Genomic DNA, 17,035 nt, shown 5'->3' on the forward strand with positions numbered 1-17,035 from the left:
CACGTCACTTGCCGGTGATAATAAACCTAATTCTGATTCTGAAATCTGCAGATGCTGGAAATTTTGTTTGCTTCTGAATACATCCTCTCAAAAACTAAATAATAATCTTCCATCTGGTGTATTATCACTTGTAATTGGTGCCTAAGAAAGACAATCTTAGTGAGTAGAATATAACTTGTTTTCTTCAGCAATGAACTTCATTTATATCTCAGTATTCGCGTTGTTTCTTGTCACTCGGGTATTGCGATTTCACGGTTCAGTTCGTGCCGAGGTAACACTTACCAGGGACATCGTTTGCCTCTCTTTAAAGAAAGAACTCCTGGATCTTTTTTTTCTGTATTTTTACTGTATACTTTGAACCACTGAATGTCATTCACCATCTCGTACGTATTCCAATGCTCCCGGATTCATGTGCTTTGAAACTACCTTGCTACCTTCACATCATCTGGCCACAACTTCGTCTCTTACGTAAGAATCTAACACCCGAAGCAGGGCATCCAGCTCTCATTTGTTGGAATCAACAGATGCTTAACAAAAACAAAAAAGGAAGATGGAGAGTGCCACTGTTGGAATTTGAAGCTAAAGATGATTGTTTTTTTAGTGGGCTTCCGGGAACGTGAAAGATGCAGCCGCACAACTGAGAGGGAGCGAGTGGGAAAACCTGATTGGGGGATCGGGGGGGAAGGAGCGTCAGTGTGTGGGAGAGGCAGAAGAGTCCCGCTCAGAGTTCCGCACTCCGGGCTTTCAGCTCGGCCGGCGGTGCCGCTGTTTACCTGGAGCGCGGAGCTGTGTCTCTGCTTCGGGGCTGGAGCAGCAGCAGGCACCGGCTTCAGCTTCGGGTTCGGCCGGCGTTGCTGAGGGGCAGTGGCGCTGTGCGTTAATGAAAGTTCGCTGCGATTTGCGTGTCAGAACCGGGTGAGTGACAGCCTCTCCTCTTATTTATTTATTATTTTGGCGGCGATGTTGATTTTTCGCCCTGCCGTCTTGGGCCTTTCTGACATGGGGGGGCGGGGGCGAGCAGGCGCTGCCTACCGTCACTCCCCGGGCTTGGCCCTCTGCTCGTCCCGCCGGGGCCACATGGAGGCAGCCTTTGTCTCCGAATGGTTGATGCCGAGCCCGGATTATGAGCGGAGAGCCTTGTGTCATTGGCGCTGCTGTTGTTCACTTTCTTGTATACGAGGCCCAGTTTGTCCCTTGACAACAGTGGGGCAGCTGTCGGTGGTGCCGGTGGTTCGTGCCGTGAGCCCATCTACAGCTCTGGGGAAAGGTCAGTGACCCGAAACCTTCATTAGTCTTCCCTCCTCAATTCTTCCGTCTCCACATGTGCCAGACTTTGTTCACGATTCCATCGTTTTTCTCTGTTAATTTTCAGCATTACGGCTGTCTCCCTTACCCCCTCCCCATCTTGTGATTTGATCGAGAAGTGATAATGTCAGTGGGCCCAAGGTTTTGTTAGCCAATCTTTAATTTGACGAAGGATGAGATGCTATGCTGTTTTTAATGATGACAGGTGCACTTTAAATGTTTAAATTAAATATGGCCTTTTTCCAATGAGAATCTGAATGCGTACAGTTAAATCTGAAAGGTAATCCAGTAATCCAAAAGTATGGCTTTGAAATTGTGCTGGAGTTGAGAACATATTTGGAATATGGTATAGATGGACTGTAGTCATTAACTGTGGGAAAGGTCAAAGTGAAGATCAATCCGAACTGTATTAAGAAAGGAAATAGGCTTGAAGTATTTGAGCATTCTCACGTGGTCCTGAGCAAGGAGTTAACTATGTTCAAGGATTGAGATGAGTGTAACTGTGAGCAGCTATTGAAAACTAGGTGCTCCATTAAAAACGCAAACAACAGGAATTCTGCAGATGCTGGAAATTCAAGCAACACACATCAAAGTTGCTGGTGAATGCAGCAGGATGGTCTCGGCCTGAAACGTCGACTGTACTTCTTCCTGGAGATGCTGCCTGGCCTGCTGTGTTCACCAGCAACTTTGATGTGTGTTGCTCTATTAAAAACTCTGGTTAGGCCACACTTGGAGTACTGTGACCATTTCTGGTCGCCTCACTGTAGGAAGGATGTGGAAGCATTGGAAAGGGTACAGAGGAGATTTACCAGGATGCTGCCTGGTTTAGAGAGTATGCATTATGATCAGAGATTAAGGGAGCTAAGGCTTTACTCTTAGGAGAGAAGGAGGATGAGAGGAGACATGATAGATGTATACAAGATATTAAGAGGAATAGATAGAGTGGACAGCCAGTGCCTCTTCCCCGGGGCACCACTGCTCGGTACAAGAGGACATGGTTTTAAGGTAAGGCTTGGGAAGTTCAAGGGGGATACTAGAGGAAGGTTTTTTACTCCGAGAGTGGTTGGTGTGTGGAATGCACTGCCTGAGTCAGTGGTGGAGGCAGATACACTAGTGAAGTTTAAGAGACTGCTAGACAGGTATACGGAGGAATTTAAGGTGGAGGGGTTATAATGGGAGGTAGGTTTTAAGGGTCGGCACAACATTGTGGGCCGAAAGGCCTGTACTGTGATGTACTATTCTATTACAATGAAAGCAGGACCAACTGATGGGCAGTAAGAGAAAAGGGAAAGTAAGTTAGTAATGGCCTGAGGCCTGTTGGAATATTGCAGTTTAAGCAGAAGTCAGGGGGAAAAAAAAACAAATTGGGGAAGTTGAATGGGAGACAAAAAGGATCTGGCGAAAGAGTAAAGTATTGGAATCAAGGGTCAGATCCAACTTTTGGCCTTGTACATGTAGAATTGAGTAAATAGCCTTTTGCAGTTTCAGGAATGAAACATATAAATCTGGTGTTATGAAGGTTGTCAGGTAATAAGCACTAATACCAGGAAATCTGCAATTGCTGGAAATCCAAAGCAACACACACAAAATGCTGAAGGAAATCAGCAGGTCAGGCAGCTTCCTGAAGAAAGGTCTCAGTCCGAAACGTCAACTGTTTATTCATTTTCAAAGATGCTGCCTTACCTGTTGAGTTCCTCTAGCATTTTGTGTGTGTTGCTAAGAAATAAGCACTTACGAGAAGCAAGGGAAGAGAAATGATCTGATCTTGTTGTGATCAGCTAGTATCACTCATTAACTTACTTTCATGTAGTATTTTTAATGCAAAATATCTCAAGAAGCTTCACAGTAAGATACAAAATGGAACTAGCATTAATCCATAAAAGGAGACAAGGTTGGATGACCAAGATAGTTGTTTTTCTCTGCTGCCTAAATGGAGGACACAAGGAGTTTAGGGAGGAACTTGAAAGACTTTGCAGTTGAATACAGTGATTGTCACATTGAAGGTTCTGGGTTGGAGACAATTATGGAATGAGGACAGGATTACACCATGGAGGGATTTATACCTCCCTCATATACTTTTACAGTGTTCTATTCAGAAAATTCTTTTGGAGAAAACAGTACAAATCAGCAATCAGATGTCAGTCTTGCCAACCTCTAAACAATAGGGGGGCTTCACAAGCTCAAGAGCAGGGCTTCGTGTGAGATAGCAGAGTTTTGATGATCTTGGGGTTCTGGAGGGGTGGTTGTTGTCAAGAGTTCCTTTGCAAGCCATTGAGTAGCGTTGTGGAGACCTGAGAGAAGGCACAAAGATGCAGTTGTACAATTCGTTGGTAACATTAAGGAATGGAGTTTTGTTTTGATGGTATGCATGTGTATGGTTGAATGACAATCAACTTGAACTTCAACTTGGAGACAGTGAGATTGCAGATGCTGGAACCTGGAGTGAGAACAGACTGTCGGAGGATTCGGTGGGTTGAGCAGCATCTGTGGAAGGGAAGGGATGATTGACATTTTGGTTGACGCCGTGCATTAGGACTGATATGTCCTTATCTTGGACCCTGCATCATGACCAGAAACATTGATCATCCCATTTCCCTCTACAGATGTTGCTGGACCTTCTGAGTTCCTTTAGCGCAAGGGTTCCCAACTTTTTTTATGCCATGGACCCCTCCATTAACCGAGGGGTCCATGAACCCTAGGTTGGGAACCTCAGCTTTAGCAGTTTGTTAGTTGCTGCAGGAAGGCAAATTTAAGAGTGCAGCACCCCCTGAGCCTGCATAGACTATATACCGTCTTCATAGATTTGTGCCAATCTTGCTTATCTTTATACATTAGGTGGGCTGCAGAAACATATATTTGGAAGTGTAACCAGCTTTCTGTATCTGTTTTGCAAACTCAAGCAAAGCAGTAATAGTAGTAATGTCAGTAACCATGTGTTGTACCATCACTCCTACACTGTCATTAGGGATTTTATTAGTTGTTAATGAAATGTGGCAAGGTAATTTTTTTGGTACATTAATAGTGGTGTTATCTAATTAACTTGACAATCAGTTCATTGTAATGGTAAAACCTTTTATTTTGTCTGCTCTGATTTTGTTAGCTTACAGTCAACCAAAAGAGCACAGCAACGTAGGCTCATAACTATTAGAAGCTAGTACAGTTTTATAGTACTGTAGTAGTACTGGTAATGTTCTAATTTGTTCGAATTTCACTTAAGTACGTAAATTGTTACTCAGTTAAACAGCTGTTTGTCTTTTTTATACCTTTTTAGCTATTTCTATGAAACTTCGGCTAATTGGGGCTGCCGCTTAATTGGGCCAAAATGTCCTGATGTGTCCCCATTAACCAGAATCCACTCTACATTGTTTCCTAACATGGCTTCACATCAGTAGTTTGTTATTTCTTGAAATGTGTGACGAAGTATCTTTACCACCAAAGTTTGTTGACTGTTTTCAACACCAACTTGAACTTGATAATTAGAAACTGGTATTGTATAACCCGCTTTCTCTACCATTGAAATTAATCTCCCAAAAAGACACAACTATTTTCAGTGAAAATGTATCCCTGTTACTTTGAGTTGAAATAGCATGGAATCTCACAGAAAGATGGCATGTTTGGCTTCTCCTTCTTTAGTGAATGACACATAGAAGGGGGGAAATTTCTGTATGTGAAGTAAGGGGGAGAAGCGTACAAAAAGATGTGCTTTGGTGCCGTGCTAGTGTAGTGGTTAGTACGATGCTATTACAGCTTGGGGTGTCCCTGAGTTCAGAGTTCAGTTCCAGCGCCACTCTGTAAGGAGTCTCTGTACGTCTTCCCTGTGAATGTTGGGTTTTCCTGGAGTGCTCTGGTTTCCTTCTACAGTCCAAAGACATACCGGGTAGGGTAACTGGTCATTGTAAATTGTCCTGTGATTAGGTTTGGGTTAATCAGGTTTGTGAGCTTGCTGGGGTGGGATGGCTCGAAGGGCCAGAAGAGCCTACTGCCCACTGTATAGCTAAATAAAAAGGTTGTTCGGTAAAAGTTCTTCCCAGAACTAATTGTACTTTATAAGCTTTCTTTTCAAGGAAAGTTAGAAAATATAAAAGCAATTTGCAGATTTTAAAAAAGATTCAAACCTATTTTACCATTACATCTGTTTGTAGTGTGATCTCGATGGTACTTTCTCTTTTTGAGAGGAGAAAGAGAAAAAAGTGGGGCACTTCTTTCCTGTAGTCCAGTTACAGAGTATGCTCTTCAACAAAGTGTTCATTGTTAAAGTGAAAATCACTTGCAATTCAATGGAGACATGCCTTTCTCAACTGATGTTTTTCCATTCACCCCCACTTGCATCAATGGATTCCTGTCCATAGTTTCCATTTCCATCATCTTTATAGAACACGAGTCTGTTTGGATGGTTATTCAAGTACAGTGCAGAAATAAGCCAGTCACCCCCATTCAATCATGGATGTTTTGCATTTGTTCATGATCTCTTCCCACACTCTTTGCTCTTGTTGTTTCTCCCTCAGGAGTCTGCCACTACCATCTGCTATGGCACTTCAGACTTCTTCATCATGTGGAGAAGATTAAATTCTTGATCATTGTGAAACATAGAAATAATTAAAAATCATTTGAAGTGAAATTTTGGTTACTTACTGTATGCTTAAAAAGGATAAAGGTGCACTAGATCTGTTTTAAAACTTGTTCATTTGCTATGTGTTTGCATATTTAGATTTTATTGGGTTGGGGTAGGAGTATAATGCATATAATTTACATGAGTATAGTTTGGCAGTACTGCTACTTTTCAAGGACTTGCATTATGTAGTGGCTTTTGTGTCCTTGGAACATCTAGAAGTGCTTCAAAGTCATTTACATAGAACAGAGAAGTTTACAGCACACCACAGCCCCTCCGACCCACGATGTTGTTCTGACCTTTTAATTTGCTCCAAGATCAATCTAACCCTTCCCTCCTACATAACCCTTCATTTTTTTTCTTTATCATCCTTGTACCATTGACTAATTCAACTACTTTGTGAAGTACAGTCAGCATTATTGGGCAACTGTGGCCAATGGTTTGCTCTGTAGTGGGGTCTGACTTTGTATCTTTGTGTGGTGTCTTGTTAATGTGGCCTGCAGAGGTGAATTACTGTGAATACAGGCTAGACAGGCTAGATATAAGAAGAGACCAAGGGAGGTTTGGAGGACAGAGTCAGTAGGATGAATTAAGATGGAATGCAATTTTTTTAAGGGTGAAAATTATGAGGGAAGAACGTGAAGATAGCTGAAGAAATAGTTATGATGCTTAGGTAGGTGATAGGCATCAGGAATTTTAAATGCGAAACTACAAACGTTTGTAGATAGAAGAGATGTGGTGTGGAACTGGAGAAAAAGAAAATGCTGGGGCATTGTAGCAAACTAAAACATGATTTTAATGATGAGCCACATCTTCGTGATGGTCTACAGAGGGCAGAAAGTGGAATGTAATGCCAGATTTTTTCTAAGGCTATAATATCAAAGTGAGCATTCACCTGAAACTCATTGACGTCGAGGACTTTGTGTCCTGGAGGCAAAGAAAGCTAACCCTGTCTGGCATCTACAGGATCCAGCTATAGTGATCAGAATCAGTTTTAATATCACCTGCATGTGGCATGAAATTTGTTGACTTTGTGGCAGCGGTACAATGTAATATATGATGGTAGCAATGAGAATAAGGAATGACCTGGGTGATAGGGGGTCTTTAATGATGGATGCTGCCTTTTTGAGGCATCGATTCTGGAAGGAAATTGGGCAAATTAGTATTCAGCATTTGTGCTGGAGTGCAATATTGGTAAGAAGGTAAGATGGGCCAGTTTGTGTGCTGCTCAGTAGCCATGACTTTGAATAAATACCAAGTTCACTGAATGGAGTATCTAATTATATTACTCAATGTTACAAACTCCAAATTGATTTGAGTTTTGGTTTTCATTTAACCAGAAAATTGGAAAAATGCAGTTTTTTCATTGTCCTTTCATGTCAACTGCCTTGATCAGCTTTTCCTCTGTATTTGAACATGTGCATTTTTCATATCACATTTGAAGATTTACTTCTGGTTTATGTCAGTGACCTTTCTTTGCCTTTTCTTTTGATGTTGATGTGTCACATTGGGCTTTGCTGATAATTCTCCTTGAAGTTATTTGGCTTTGGGCAACAATACATAAAGAAACTTCCAGATATCCTTGGTTAGCTTTTAAATATGGCTAGATCTATTTCTTATCTTTTGTTCATTTGGTTTTCACAGAACTTCTAGTTAGTTTAAACAAAAGTCAATTTTAGATTTCTGTATTTGCTATATGTTTTATAGCAAACATATGAATATTGTTCTTTTTGCACATTAGAAGTCCCAAAGGTAGTTATATGTGATGTACTGGAAACAAAGTTTTCTATGTCATCTTTTATTGCATTGCTCAAATAGCATTGCGGGAGATTTTTTTTGAATCTAAATGTCATGCTGAATTGGGCTAAAAAAGTCTCTTTTGGGACCAGCAGCAATTTTCAATTTAATCTATTTTCTGACCTAATTTTGCTGATCTATACAGCTATTTAAGATATCTTTTCCATGTTCACATTGGTTGTCATGTTTATCAACAGTAAGAACTTGGGATCATCTGGCGGTCACAAGGTCCTGTAAAAAATTTGAGCTTTTCTTTGTGTGCATTACGATGGTGTCATCCTAACGTTTTATCTATCCATAGAGAAGAAGACTTTGATTTGTAACTTAGTACCATATATCATTAGATAGATAAGTTGAAGGGTATATACATTTAAAAAAAATTCTTCAGGTCTATATCTTGATCTTAGCCAGCCTTGTCCATTCAAAATTGTCCTGGATAACCTTTCTGGGCTTTGCTGTTATTTTGCATATAGGTATCATAAGTACTGAATCTCTATGATTTGCTGTAATCTTGCTCAGCTTATTGCATACACTGAGCAAGTATTACTCCTTGTACAATTGAACCATCGATTTCCTCACTTGCAGACCCTAGGCATTTTGGATTGGCAACATCTCCTCCATGATCGCCATCAGCATGGGTGCTCCACAAGGCTATGTGCGTAGCCCCCAACCCCCCAGCTCTACTTGCTTTACACTTATGACTGTATGGCTAAGCACAGCTCCAATGCCATATTCCCTGTTACAGGCTGAATCAAAGGTAGTGTTAAATTAGCATATTAGAGGGAGATTGAAAATCTGGATGAGTGGGGCTACTAAATGTCAGCAAGACCAAGGAGCTGATTATTTACCTCAGGAGAAGGAAACTGGAGGTCCATGAGTCAGTCCTCATCAGAGGTGCAGAGGGTCAGCAACTTTAAATTCCTTGGTGGTGTTATTTTGGAGGACCTGCCCTGGGCCCAGCATGTAAGTGCAATTACAAAGAAAACACAACAGCGTCTCTGACGAAGGGTCTCGGCCCAAAAACATCGACTGTACCTCTTCCTAGAGATGCTGCCTGGCCTGCTGCGTTCACCAGCAACTTTGATGTGTGTTGCTTGAATTTCCAGCATCTGCAGATTTCCTCGTGTTTGGGTTTTTAAAAACAACAGCGTCTCTGCTTTCTTAGAGTTTGAGAGGATTCGGCATGACATTTGAATCTGTGACAGACTTCTATAGAAGTGCAGGAGGGTCTATTAACTGGCTGCAACACAGCCTGCTATGAAAACACCGAAGTCCTTGAATGGAAAATCCTACAAAAAGTAGTGGATGTGGCCCAGTCCCTCATGGGTAAAGTCCCTCCCCACCATTGAGCACATCTACAAAGAGTGCTCTTGTAGGAAAGCAGCATCCATCATTAGGGAACCCCCATCACCCAAGTCATGCACTCTTCTTGCTGCTGCCATCAGGAAGAAGGTGCAGGAGCAGGTTCAGGAACAGTTTTATGCCTCAAACATCAGGCTCCTGAACCGAGGGGATAACTTCACTCAACTAAAATGGCTGACACGAGGGCGCATAGTTTTAAGGTGCTTGGAAGTAGATAGAAGGGGGATGTCAGAGGTAAGTTTTTCACACAGAGAGTGATGGGTGCATGGAATGCACTGCCAGTGAAGGTGGTAGAGGCGAATACAATAGGGTCTTCTAAGAGACTCTTAGATAGGTGCATGGCGCTTGGAAAAGTAGAGGGCTATGTGGTAGGGAAATTCTAAGCAGTTTCTAGAGTAGGTTACATGGCCAGCACAACATTGTGGGCTGAAGGGCCTGTAATGTACTGTAAATTTCTATGTTTCTATGTAACTTTACTCACCCCATCATTGAACTGCAATGCTTACAGTTTCCTTCAACACCCTGCAAGTAATTTTTTCACTCCACTGCAAACCGGTATGCTGTGAAACTTCCTACCTTAAGTTTTCTTAAAGTGTACTTTTAAGGGTGAATATTGGACTACCACTATTCTCTGCCAGAATGCATATGATTGGTAATCTGGGATATGGCCAATTATGGATCAGATTTTCAATGAAATTTTATTTAAAATAAATTTGATCTTATTTCACGATGCAGAAGTTAAATATCAAACTTACACTGAACTGAGGTCTTCTAGCAAGCATACTTTGCTATATTGTAGTCATGAAAGAACACAATTTATCTGCCATTGATTTCCCCCTTCTTGTCAAATGTCCAGTGACACCTACCATCAACCAGGTTAAAAGTGATGTGGTGTGGCAGAATTTGAAACGGGGTTCCCAACCTGGGGTCCACAGACCCTCCCGTTAACGTTAGGGGTCCGTGGCATAAAAAAAAGGTTGCGAATCCCTGGCTTAAAGCAAAGAGTGAATTTTACAGCAATAAAAGACTCAAATCAATTCCTCCCACAACAGCATGATATCCAGGCAAGACTGACATGAAAAATTACACAATTGCCTCTATCCTGCTATCCTGGCCTTGAATAGTGGTGCTACCAAATTTCTGAAAATATTGTGCCATTATAGAACAACGTATTAAGGCGGAAGTGTCAGCATAAATATATCTTGAACTTTGTACTTTTAAACAGTCTGCAATTGAACTATAGATCATTTCATTTAAGAGCTTGCTACATTAATAAATTCCAGCCATCAGTTAAACATTCCTCTTTTCTCTTTCTAATCATTTCAACTCTTTTCACCAAAGAATATTTACAACTTTCTCTTACCTCAATCTTTAAATGAACAGTATATTTGTTTTGTCCTGTGTGTGTGTTTTAAAATAACTATTAAATCATCAAGAAATCAATAATTCAATTCTATATAGTTCCTGTTTGCAAAGAACCCGAAATCTGTCTGAGCTTGAAACTTACCAAAGTACTAACTCCCAAAGTGTGTGGTTTTCTAAAATGTAGTTTATGCTGCCAACAACATCATGGTGGTTTATATATTTACCATAAGTAGTTTAAAATTGAATTGCCCTGCCATAGGCTTTTAATCATTGCACTCTTTAATTTTAGTTTGACGGAAATAACCTGATATTGGTTGATGGAGTGGAGATACTTCTCGACAAAGGGAGGTGTAAGGTGCTCCTTCCCTCCACTAGCCTGCAGGTCACCCTTGGGCAAGGTGTAGCACCTGCTTAGCCCCCCCACCCCTCAAACAGGGTCCCGTGAAGCTATGGAGCAGGTGGTGGATGATTGTATGAGCAGCTGGTACATATCACCAGTCCTGGTTATGTGGCCACTGATATCAGACAGACAATCTCTGGAGAGTATTGATAATGGCTGGGGTCATCTGTCTTCTAAGGACACTGCTCAAGAGATGACAATGACAAATCACTTCTGTAGAAAAATTTGCCAAGAACGATCATGGCCATGACCATTATGGCCTACATCATATGACGTGGCACATAATGAACCTGATGATTTTTTATTTTATTTTATTGAGCTACAGTGCGGAGTAGGCCCTTCTGGCCATTCGAGCTGCGCTGTCCACCAATTCTGGATTTAACCCTAGCCTAATCATGGGATCATTTACAATAACCAATTAACCTACCAACTGGTATGTTTTCGGACTGTGGGAGGAAACTGGAGCACCCAGAGGAAACCCACGCAGTCACTGGGAGACCGTACAAACTCCTTACAGGCAGTGTTGGGAATTGAGTCTAGGTTACCTGAAGTTTAAAACATTGTGCTAACCTCTATGCTACCATACTGTCTCAAATTCTAATAATAATTAGAATGATTTTCTAATTCTTAAATGCATTTGAGCACTTTTGAATCTGAAATTTCATGATTTTATACTGTAATATGATTTGGCTAAAATGTTATTCATTAGAGCTATTTGTTTGACTTTTGTCTGCCAGTTTCCTAACCGCACTGGACTTGATTTTAGTCTTACTTACTACCCATTACGCTTCTGGCATTTAGGGCAGCAATGAATATCCTCCATCTCTGTCTGTATAGAAGGACTCTTCATTGCTGTTTCCGTAGCAATTTTTTTTGACCAGTGTTGTTAGTCCTGAGCTGAACCCTGAAATCTCGAGGACTGGTGAACCTCTCTTAGTTTGGCCTCTACTCTTTATCGTCGTTTGGTATGGGTGACCCTATCAAGAGCCAAAGCACACGTCCCTGACTCCGGTCATTGAAGCATACAAGCCTCCAAACCCTACGACAACGTTGTGGTCTTCTTGGAGGTTGATATTTAGTCTGCTGAGTATTTGTTGTTTATTCGTGGTCCTTCAGAATGTTGCCACCTTGTGAATTCTTTGCCAATGTAGAAACCCAGGATTGGGCTAATTAATCATAGTGTGTATCTTTGATAGATCAGTACACATGTTCATTAAAGTTCAGACAGAAAATGTATCTCAGAGCTTTAGTTAATTTGTGTTGAATAATGCTGAAGAGGAATGCAGCAAAGTGTGACTTGGCCTGCTGAAGGGCAGACTTGGATATTTTACTGTACAAGAGGACAAATATGGAAATGCAATAGAACAGACCCCTCCTCTAATCTCCAGTCATAATTAAAGAAATTGAATTGAGGAGCAGGTGGCATTTTGGGGAAATATAGGGATGCTGAGGTGTGAGGGAGAAAATTGGGAGGGGGGCTGAGAACATCAAGGAATGAATGGGGTTGTGGGATTGCAAGAAGTAACCATGGTGAGATAGAAAGGCTTGTATGAAGAGGGATGCTTTAAATCCCCAGCACAAACTGGTTAAGGTCGGGGCTTTGTGAAGTAAGAGCTGACTGTATTTGAGTAAGGCCTTCAGTGATCCAGTGGCTGACACATAGGTTAGAGTTCAAACCCCAAACTCTAAATTTCAGATGAGCCTTGTGCACCATTGCATATCTCTGCTTGTGCCCAGCAACCTATCTGCACAAGCTTGTCATATGTATTGAAAGTCACCGCATCAGGTAACAGCTGCCTATGCTGATCTTTGCAGTGTCCAGATTGACAGCAGCTGGACGGTCACAGAATCCAGCCCTTTTTCTCCTCCCTTTGTATTACACTTGATATACTTCATTTGTTGTTAACCCAGTTCTAGGTTTCATCAACTGTTATATTTGAAAAGACTATTTAAAATAATTAAACCAAAATGTAATATTGGATCTGTCAGCATACTGCTTAATGAGTCAGGAAACCCAGAAATGTTTTGATGCATTAAGTAGTTGAAAAGCCAGCAGCAGATGTGCATCATTTCCCGGCCTGTCCCATCCTTTTGATACACATTGTGCCAAAACATTAAAATATAGCCCTGTTTCTGATTTGTGTTTTTTCTTGAAGATCTCATAACTAACTGTAAAATGCTTTTGAAAAGAGTCACACCATTCAGTGTAAATTAGAAATGGCATACAAGGTTGTACTGTGATTGCACTTCACTTGTGTATATGCATAACTGTTTTCAATGTGATAGTTTAGTTATCCACTCAACTTTGGCCCGGTTTGAGTTTATTTCATTGCAAGGCAATTGTAAAACATTACTAATTAACGCTACCAAATTGAGTAGGACGTAACTCTGAAGGTATCGTCACACGACTTTTCCCTGTGCTCTGCATTCTGGCTGTTGAATTTAACCAATGCATTAATCCTCACTTAAACTGCTCTGTCTCCCCTTGCCTTTTACAACAGCCAGGAAGTGAACACGCCCCAGTAAGTGGTCATAGTGACAATTCCATTGTAAACTATCAGTTAAATAATTTTCTTCTTATTCTCACCTTGCTTCCCTCCATCCCTGTTAGCATTTTGCAACCACTGAAGAGTGTTCAAGGAATTTGCCTTCCTGCGTAACGTTATTGTGTGTTTTTTTTTGCTATTGTTGATTACATGCGATGTTTGAAGGACATTAATTTTTAATTCCCAGGAATTCCAAAGCACTTTAAAAGGTTTAACAGCATTGTAGGTAATAGCTTGACCTTGGCTTCTTTGATTTGAAAGAATATTGAAGAAGGATTCCTTGTCTTCACTCTACTCCTGTTGTTTTACAGCCTAGTCTGTGTGTTTGCATAACATGAGTGACAGTGAGCTGGCGAGATCTGTGAATTGTTAAACTCAACTCCTGTATTTCTTTTCATATCATGTGCATTCTGTTTAGGTCAGGGATATGTACTGTAGTTGCTGTACTGTTTTATTAATACTTGAATTGCTTTGAATCAGCATTTGAAAACCACCTTCTGCCAATAGGAGATTTTAATAAAGTTAAACCTTTTTGCTTGAAGACCACGTACCTTATAACAATAGAAAATACTGGGTTAGTATTAAGACAATTAGTTCACTTCAAGATCATGATTTATTGAGCACTAAACCATGACACTCCTCCAAGAGGATTACAACCTTGTTGTGATTTGGAGGTTTGTACTTCAATGACCTAGAGAGCTATACTAGCTGAAGTCAGGGCTTTATGCTTTGGCTCTTGGTAGGGTCACCCATGCCAAACAGGTCAAAGGGTAGAGGACAGACTAAGAGTAGCCCACTGGTCCTCCAGGTTCAGGGGTTTAGCTCAAGGCTAACAACCCTGACTGGTCAAACAAAATTGTCACAGAAACAGAAATGAAGAATCCTACATTTGAGTGTGATGGTATTCCTGAGTCTCCACTTGGGACTTGCATGACTGACAGTGAAAACCGAGAGGAAGCTACTGACACGATGAAGGAAACGTTGAGCACCACCAGAGATGGAGGACCTTCATTGCTGCCCTGAACGCCAGCAATGTATGCTGACACTATATTAATTTGTTTAAATATCATCGTTTTTCTTAGGAAGGATGATTTATATAATTTTAGTGTCTCCTTTGACAATTTTGTGGAACATTGCATTTTTGATAAAGTACTTGATTATTTTTAGTATAGTTAATTGTGTAGATATTGAAAATTCAAGTAAATCTCTGTAAATATAATGTCATATAAATGTGTTAAACACCTGATTTAATACTGATGGCAGATCTGTAATTGAATTTTGCGTGACTTGCACAACCCCTCGTGTTGTGCAACTAAATTTGTAGTTCTTCCACCAACCTTGAACATTGAACTTGATAAACATTGAAATTACTTCCTTAATTAATAATTAAAACCATTTTACTCATACATCTGAACAGCAAAGTCCCATTAGGAATGTATATACCTGAAACTGAATAGATCAAATATTGCACATTTCCTCCATGTACAACATTTTGTTACTTCTTGTAATTTTAAAACATTTGGATCTAACATTGAAATGTGAGGAACAGGAGTAAAAACTTGAATCTTGTAGTAAGAATAACAATGGTGATAGAAATAAACGCTGATCAATGCAGAAATCCAGAGCTTCCTGTCAGGATTTCTCAACTCTTGCAGCCTTTCCAGTTAAGTTAGCAGCAGGCTAATGATAACTTAAAATGTTTACACAAACTGCTTTGAAGAAAAATATGGAATATGTTGTGATTTGTTAAGTGAGCGGTAATTTGATTTTCAATGGTGTGTTGAGCTACAATCAGTGGGTAACCTACATTACCCTGTGAAGTCTAATTTTACATGGCTGGTTATTACGGCCTGGCACATTGGAGTTTGGAGTTCTTTTCCGGTGCTGTATGCTTATCTGTCCTCCCCGTGAACATGTGGGTTTCCTCTGGTTCCCTCCCACATTTCAAACACTTGCCAGTGAGTAGGTTAATTAGTCATTTTGAGTTGTCCTGTGATTATGCCAGGGTTGAATAGGTGGGTTGCTGGTGGTGCGGCTCAGTGGGCCAGAAGGGCTTGTTCCACGATGTTATCTTTAAATTAATTTCCTCTTGAGTAAATATTTCACTTTATTAAATTCTATTTTAATCTGCTGTGCTCTTCCAGTAGTTATTTCTTTATAATAAAATTTAAGCCAATTAGCAATGTGCCAACTTGTAACTGTGGTGTCAAAGGCTGACACTTTGAAATCCTTCAACATAATGGGGTGGGACAGAGGAGGTTGGACAAACCCAGTGCACAAAGTAGCTGAAAGTGCATCTTTCACATTGTGTTTTTAAAAAGTCTGTTGTTCAGCCAGTTCTACAATGTAAAAGATAGAATATTTCACCAATATTCAAAAAGCAATTGTTCTGTTGATTTTTGTGATTGATTTTTAAATACCGAAAATAAAAAAATGTGTTTTTTTAAATTGTCACCGATTGGTGATGTAAGAGCCATGTATCTATTTTCTGTCTGTCTGTATTGTACTTGGTGCTGTGTTTATTATGAGCAATTTGCCATGTGGGTCGGAGTGTGGTAGAAGTAAATGTGTCTAGTTACATATTCATGCCTTGTGCTCGTTAGTTTAGCTTCATTGAAAGGCAGGCAGCCAGAGAATAATTTTTTTTTATTAACCACTAATTTGATCCCCAATTACTCTTACGCTGCTATATTGTTAATTTAGTTTAGTTAATTTCTAAAACTGCTATAAGATTGATCATTTTTGCTGATTTCACAATAAAGGATTCAACGTTCTTTTTTGTTTTGGAGCTCAGTTATTTGGAAGCGCGTCATACAGTGTTAATTTCTGTACTCGGTCTCTCAGCGGTTTTGGTTGGTTTTCAAAAACCGCTACGGGGAAACGTTGATATTGAAAGTGACTTGGCTGTCCTTGTGCACAAAACGGACATGCAGATATAGAAGGCAATTGGGAAGGCAAATTGTATGATGGCCTTTATTTCAAGAACAGTTATACAGGGCTATTATGACACTGCACCTATTGTAGTTTTAGTGCTGATCTTATTGAAGACTTTGTTCTGCAAGAAGAGCAATAAAATTCACCAGATTGGTTCCTGGGATGGAGGTTGGAGGGGAGGTGAATATTCTCAAAGACAGCTGAGGGAAATTAGATATGGTGTTTATGAAACTTATTGAATTTTTAAAGATGTCTCCAGGTTAGCTGCTGCAAGGACTTTTCCTCTTGATGATTTATCAGATTTAGGTGGAGGAGTGGGCATGATGTCTCAGTATTAGACCATCAGACCATACGATACAGGAGCAGAATTAGGCCTTTGGTTCATAGAGTCTGCTCTGCCATTTCATCATGGCTGATCCAATTTTCCACTCAGCCCCAATCTCCTGCCTTCTCTCCATATCCCTTCACGCCCTGACCAATCAAGAATCAATCAATCTCTGCCTTGAATATACATAAATATTTGGCCTCTAGAGCTGTCTGCGGCAAGGTATTACACAGATTCACCACCCTTTGGCTAAAGAAATTCCTCCTCATCTCCATTCTAAAAGGACACCCCTCTATTCTGAGGCTGTGTCTTCTGGTCTTAGACTCCCCCACCTTAGGAAACATCCTCTCCACATCCGCTCTATCAAGGCCTTTTATCATTCGATGGATTTC

At 40.5% G+C, this 17,035-nt stretch overlaps 1 protein-coding gene across 2 annotated transcripts in view; it reads left to right on the top strand.

Annotated features, from left to right (window-relative positions):
* Positions 1-705: 705 nt before the first annotated feature.
* gramd4a (GRAM domain containing 4a) overlaps positions 706-17,035 on the top strand; it is a 163,928-nt gene continuing 147,598 nt past the window's right edge. Inside the window, exon 1 of one of the 2 annotated variants that reach the window (XM_063072575.1) lies at positions 706-915. In XM_063072575.1, the coding sequence (XP_062928645.1) occupies positions 881-915 (35 nt within the window). In that variant the 5' untranslated portion in view covers positions 706-880. Of the gene's footprint in view, positions 916-1,155; positions 1,268-17,035 lie in introns of those variants that run through there. The other variant, XM_063072576.1, reaches the window with a different exon arrangement.

This window comes from Mobula hypostoma, chromosome 20 (assembly GCF_963921235.1).
Source record: "Mobula hypostoma chromosome 20, sMobHyp1.1, whole genome shotgun sequence".
In the NCBI taxonomy this organism is placed as follows: domain Eukaryota; kingdom Metazoa; phylum Chordata; class Chondrichthyes; order Myliobatiformes; family Myliobatidae; genus Mobula; species Mobula hypostoma.